This window comes from Pristiophorus japonicus, unplaced genomic scaffold (genome assembly GCF_044704955.1).
Source record: "Pristiophorus japonicus isolate sPriJap1 unplaced genomic scaffold, sPriJap1.hap1 HAP1_SCAFFOLD_1504, whole genome shotgun sequence".
Classification (NCBI taxonomy): domain Eukaryota; kingdom Metazoa; phylum Chordata; class Chondrichthyes; family Pristiophoridae; genus Pristiophorus; species Pristiophorus japonicus.
Genome location: NW_027251180.1, coordinates 40,711 through 47,500, shown reverse-complemented (window position 1 = coordinate 47,500; position 6,790 = coordinate 40,711). Strand labels below are relative to the sequence as shown.

Sequence of the window (6,790 nt, the reverse complement as noted above, 5' to 3'; positions counted from 1 at the left end):
CGAGAGAAAGAGAGAGTCGGAGCGAGAGAGGGAGAGAAATGGATAGAGCGCGCGAGACGGAGTAAGAGATGGAGAGAGACAGACAGAGAGAGAGCGAGTGGGAGAGAGAGAGAGAGAGAGAGCGAGTGAGACAGAGTGGGAGATAGAGAGAGACAGAGTCGGAACGAGAGAGGGAGAGAGACGGACAGAGAGAGCGAGAGTAAGAGACGCAGTGAGAGATGGAGAGGCTGACAGAGAAAGACAGCGAGAGAGAGACAGGCAAAGGGAGAGAGAGAGAGAGGATGGGGGCCGTTAACATACACTTCAACAATCCTGTGTTCATCTCAGCGGGCGTGGGTTTGCGGCCTGTATAACTAGAGTCCGTGCCCCTGCGCTGGGGAGGGGGGAAATCAGCCAAGGGTCCCTGCCTCCCGTAACATACACAGTGACTCCCCCATTCCCCCCCCCCCCCCGCCCCTCTCCGGCTGACCAATGGGCAGGTGTGAGCCTGTGATCGCATTCTTCCACGAAGCCCGCCGAGGTTGAATAGCCCGCCAGCGCGGTAGTGTTGGAGGATTTCCGGGCCCCAGACAGAACCTATGGTCTCGCCACCTTTTGAAGTGAGGTGGGGTCTAAAATGAACTGTTTTATATATAAACACGCGTTCAGCTTCATTTATCCCGTGTGCAATATCTGTGTGACTTGCGTCCGATTGGCTCAAATATGTTGATCAGACAGCAAGCAGATTAGTTAATTTTTTAAGTAGATATACAGAGGGAAAGAAAGCCAGTCGTTTCTTTGCTGGTTCCTTCTGACCTCAGGCGCAAGTGGATTTTTCCGAGGAGGCGCCACTCTATAGTCACAACCTTCCCTCGAGCGCAGCAATTAGTCTCTCAATGACCCCGGGATCGGGCGGTTTAAGTGTCCTTGCAGCTTAGCAGCGGAATGATACCTCGTGTGTCATGTGATGTGACATGATGTAATTTGACGTGATGTCACGTGAAGTGACGTGACATGGTGTGATGTAATTTGACGTGATGTCACGTGATGTGACGTGAATATAAGAACATAAGAAATAGGAGCAGGAGTCGGCCATTCGGCCCCTCGAGTCTGCTCCGCCATTTAATACGACCATGGCTGATCCGATCATGGACTCAGCTCCACTTCCCCAGCCGCTCCCCATAACCCTTCACTCCCTTATCGCTCAAAAATCTGTCTATCTCCGCCTTAAATATATTCAATGTCCCAGCCTCCACAGCTCTCTGGGGCAGAGAATTCCACAGATTTACAACCCTCTGAGAGAAGAAATTCCTCCTCATCTCAGTTTTAAATGGGCGGCCCCTTATTCTAAGACCATGCCCCCTAGTTCTAGTCTCCCCCATCAGTGGGAACATCCTCTCTGCATCCACCTTGTCGAGCCCCCTCATAATCTTATACGTTTCCATAAGATCACCTCTCATTCTTCTGAATTCCAATGAGTAGAGGCCCAACCTACTCAACCTTTCCTCATAAGTCAACCCCCTCATCTCCGGAATCAACCGAGTGAACCTTCTCTGAACTGCCTCCAAAGCAAGTATATCCTTTCGTAAATATGGAAACCAAAACTGCACGCAGTACTCCAGGTGTGGCCTCACCAATACCCTGTATAACTGGAGCAAGACCTCCCTGCTTTTATACTCCATCCCCTTTGCAATAAAGGCCAAGATACCATTGGCCCTTCCTGATCACTTGCTGTACCTGCATACTAACCTTTTGTGTTTCATGCACAAGTACCCCCAGGTCCCGCTGTACTGCAGCACTTTGCAATCTTTCTCCATTTAAATAATAACTTGCTTTGATTTTTTTCTGCCAAAGTGCATGACCTCACACTTTCCAACATTATACTCCATCTGCCAAATTTTTGCCCACTCACTTAGCCTGTCTATGTCCTTTTGCAGATTTTTTGTGTCCTCTTCACACATTGCTTTTCCTCCCATCTTTGTATCGTCAGCAAACTTGGCTACATTACTCTCAGTCCCTTCTTCCAAGTCGTTAATATAGATTGTAAATAGTTGGGTCCCAGCACTGATCCCTGCGGCACTCCACTAGTTACTGGTTGCCAACCTGAGAATGAACCATTTATCCCGACTCTCTGTTTTCTGTTAGTTAGTCAATCCTCTATCCATGCTAATATATTACCACCAACCCCGTGAACTTTTATCTTGTGCAGTAACCTTTTATGTGGCACCTTGTCAAATGCCTTCTGGAAGTCCAAATATACCACATCCACTTGTTCCCCTTTATCCACCCTGTCCGTTACATCCTCAAAGAATTCTAGTGAAGTGACGTGACATGGTGTGTTGTGATGTAATTTGATGTGATGTGACGTGAAGTGACGTGATGTGACGTGAAGTGTGGTGACATGGTGTGACATGATGTGGTGTGACGTGATGTGATGTGACATGGTGTGATGTGACATGGTGTGATGTGGTGTGACATGGTGTGACATGGTGTGATGTGACGTGACGTGATGTGACATGGTGTGATGTGACGTGATGTGATGTGACATGACGTGATGTGACATGGTGTGATGTGATGTGACGTGATGTGGTGTGACATGGTGTGACATGGTGTGATGTGATGTGACGTGATGTGACATGGTGTGATGTGATGTGATGTGACGTGATGTGACATGGTGTGATGTGACGTGATGTGACGTGATGTGACATGGTGTGATGTGACGTGATGTGATGTGATGTGACATGACGTGATGGGACGCGATGCTCCTGTCGGTGTTAAAACAGCGCAGGCCGTGAGGTGATTGCGGAGAGGCGGGGGTTGGGGTACAGGTTGGCTGGTGGTGTTGGTAACCCTAACCTTTCCTTCCTCCCCCCCCTGCCCAGGCTGGTGCGAGAGGTGACGGGAGTCAACGTGAACATGAGGGTCGGAATCCACAGCGGACGCGTGCACTGTGGCGTCCTGGGCCTCAGGAAGTGGCAGTTCGACGTCTGGTCAAATGACGTCACGTTGGCCAATCACATGGAGGCTGGAGGCAAGGCTGGGTAAGCGACACACAAGCTTGGACAGACTACACTGTCCAGGGGGCTGGGTCAGTCAGTACAGGCTGGGGCTGGTGATGGTCATTCAGTCGGATTACTGGTGCTGGGTCTGTGCAGCACTGTGCACAGTTCTGGTCTCCATATACCTGGGTTAGACCACACTGGGAGCACCGTGCACAGTTCTGGTCTCCATATACCTGGGTTAGACCACACTGGGAGCACCGTGCACAGTTCTGGTCTCCATATACCTTGGTTAGACCACACTTGGAGCACCGTGCACAGTTCTGGTCTCCATATACCTGGGTTAGACCACACTGGGAGCACTGTGCACAGTTCTGGTCTCCATATACCTGGGTTAGACCACACTGGGAGCACCGTGCACAGTTCTGGTCTCCATATACCTGGGTTAGACCACACTGGGAGCACCGTGCACAGTTCTGGTCTCCATATACCTGGGTTAGACCACACTGGGAGCACCGTGCACAGTTCTGGTCTCCATATACCTTGGTTAGACCACACTTGGAGCACCGTGCACAGTTCTGGTCTCCATATACCTGGGTTAGACCACACTTGGAGCACCGTGCACAGTTCTGGTCTCCATATACCTGGGTTAGACCACACTGGGAGCACCGTGCACAGTTCTGGTCTCCATACACCTGGGTTAGACCACACTGGGAGCACCGTGCACAGTTCTGGTCTCCATATACCTGGGTTAGACCACACTTGGAGCACCGTGCACAGTTCTGGTCTCCATATACCTGGGTTAGACCACACTGGGAGCACCGTGCACAGTTCTGGTCTCCATATACCTGGGTTAGACCACACTGGGAGCACCGTGCACAGTTCTGGTCTCCATATACCTTGGTTAGACCACACTTGGAGCACCGTGCACAGTTCTGGTCTCCATATACCTGGGTTAGACCACACTTGGAGCACCGTGCACAGTTCTGGTCTCCATATACCTGGGTTAGACCACACTGGGAGCACCGTGCACAGTTCTGGTCTCCATACACCTGGGTTAGACCACACTGGGAGCACCGTGCACAGTTCTGGTCTCCATATACCTGGGTTAGACCACACTTGGAGCACCGTGCACAGTTCTGGTCTCCATATACCTGGGTTAGACCACACTGGGAGCACCGTGCACAGTTCTGGTCTCCATATACCTGGGTTAGACCACACTGGGAGCACCGTGCACAGTTCTGGTCTCCATATACCTTGGTTAGACCACACTTGGAGCACCGTGCACAGTTCTGGTCTCCATATACCTGGGTTAGACCACACTTGGAGCACTGTGCACAGTTCTGGTCTCCATATACCTGGGTTAGACCACACTGGGAGCACCGTGCACAGTTCTGGTCTCCATATACCTGGGTTAGACCACACTGGGAGCACCGTGCACAGTTCTGGTCTCCATATACCTGGGTTAGACCACACTGGGAGCACCGTGCACTGTTCTGGTCTCCATATACCTGGGTTAGACCACACTGGGAGCACCGTGCACTGTTCTGGTCTCCATATACCTTGGTTAGACCACACTTGGAGCACCGTGCACAGTTCTGGTCTCCATATACCTGGGTTAGACCACACTTGGAGCACCGTGCACAGTTCTGGTCTCCATATACCTGGGTTAGACCACACTGGGAGCACCGTGAACAGTTCTGGTCTCCATACACCTGGGTTAGACCACACTGGGAGCACCGTGCACAGTTCTGGTCTCCATATACCTGGGTTAGACCACACTGGGAGCACCGTGCACAGTTCTGGTCTCCATATACCTGGGTTAGACCACACTTGGAGCACCGTGCACAGTTCTGGTCTCCATATACCTGGGTTAGACCACACTTGGAGCACCGTGCACAGTTCTGGTCTCCATATACCTGGGTTAGACCACACTGGGAGCACTGTGCACAGTTCTGGTCTCCATATACCTGGGTTAGACCACACTGGGAGCACCGTGCACAGTTCTGGTCTCCATATACAAGAGTTAGACCACACTTGGAGCACTGTGCACAGTTCTGGTCTCCATATACCTGGGTTAGACCACACTGGGAGCACCGTGTACAGTTCTGGTCTCCATATACCTGTGTTAGACCACACTGGGAGCACTGTGCACAGTTCTGGTCTCCATATACCTGGGTTAGACCACACTTGGAGCACCGTGCACAGTTCTGGTCTCCATATACCTGGGTTAGACCACACTTGGAGCACCGTGCACAGTTCTGGTCTCCATATACCTGGGTTAGACCACACAGGGAGCACCGTGCACAGTTCTGGTCTCCATATACCTGGGTTAGATCACACTTGGAGCACCGTGCACAGTTCTGGCCTCCATATACCTGGGTTAGACCACACAGGGAGCACTGTGCACAGTTCTGGTCTCCATATATCTGGGTTAGACCACACTTGGAGCACTGTGCACAGTTCTGGTCTCCATATACCTGGGTTAGACCACACTAGGAGCACTGTGCACAGTTCTGGTCTCCATATACCTGGGTTAGACCACACTTGGAGCATCGTGCACAGTTCTGGTCTCCATATACCTGGGTTAGACCACACTTGGAGCTCTGTGCACAGTTCTGGTCTCCATATAACTGGGTTAGACCACACTGGGAGCACTGTGCACAGTTCTGGTCTCCATATACCTGGGTTAGACCACACTGGGAGCACCGTGCACAGTTCTGGTCTCCATATACCTGGTTTAGACCACACTTGGAGCACCGTGCACAGTTTTGGTCTCCATATACCTGGGTTAGACCACACTTGGAGCACCGTGCACAGTTCTGGTCTCCATATACCTGGGTTAGACCACACAGGGAGCACTGTGCACAGTTCTGGTCTCCATATACCTGGGTTAGACCACACTTGGAGCACCGTGCACAGTTCTGGTCTCCATATACCTGGGTTAGACCACACAGGGAGCACTGTGCACAGTTCTGGTCTCCATATACCTGGGTTAGACCACACTTGGAGCACCGTGCACAGTTTTGGTCTCCATATACCTGGGTTAGACCACACTTGGAGCACCGTGCACAGTTCTGGTCTCCATATACCTGGGTTAGACCACACAGGGAGCACTGTGCACAGTTCTGGTCTCCATATACCTGGGTTAGACCACACTTGGAGCACCGTGCACAGTTCTGGTCTCCATATACCTGGGTTAGACCACACAGGGAGCACTGTGCACAGTTCTGGTCTCCATATACCTGGGTTAGACCACACTTGGAGCACCGTGCACAGTTCTGGTCTCCATATACCTGGGTTAGACCACACAGGGAGCACTGTGCACAGTTCTGGTCTCCATATACCTGGGTTAGACCACACTGGGAGCACCGTGCACAGTTCTGGTCTCCATATACCTGGGTTAGACCACACTGGGAGCACTGTGCAGAGTTCTGGTCTCCATATACCTGAGTTAGACCACACTTGGAGCACCGTGCACAGTTCTGGTCTCCGTATTACAAAAAAGGATTTAGAGGCACTGAGGGAGAAAAGGGGGGGGAGAGAGATAAAGGGAGGGAAAGCGATGGAGAGAATGGAGGGGAGAAAGAGCTTAAGAGGAGAAGGGAGAAGGGAAGGGAAGGGAGAGATAAAGAAGGGGAGCGAGAGAAGAGAAGTTGAAAGAGGAAGGGAGAGATAGACAATGATAGAAGAGAGAAGTTGTGAGAGAGAGATGGGGAGAGAGAGAGAGACAGAGAAAGGGGGAGGGAGGAACATTGAGAGTGAAAGAGAGAGAGGGCGAGTGAGACACGATGAGAGGGAGAGTGAGGAAC

At 51.5% G+C, this 6,790-nt stretch overlaps 1 protein-coding gene across 1 annotated transcript in view; it reads left to right on the top strand.

Annotated features, from left to right (window-relative positions):
• The window catches only part of LOC139242885 (adenylate cyclase type 5-like), a gene marked incomplete at both ends in the record, with an annotated part of 53,930 nt that overhangs the window by 6,436 nt on the left and 40,704 nt on the right, over positions 1–6,790 (top strand). The window contains one exon of the mRNA XM_070870531.1: positions 2,862–3,020. Coding sequence (XP_070726632.1) covers positions 2,862–3,020 — 159 coding nt within the window. The remainder of the gene's footprint in view (positions 1–2,861; positions 3,021–6,790) is intronic.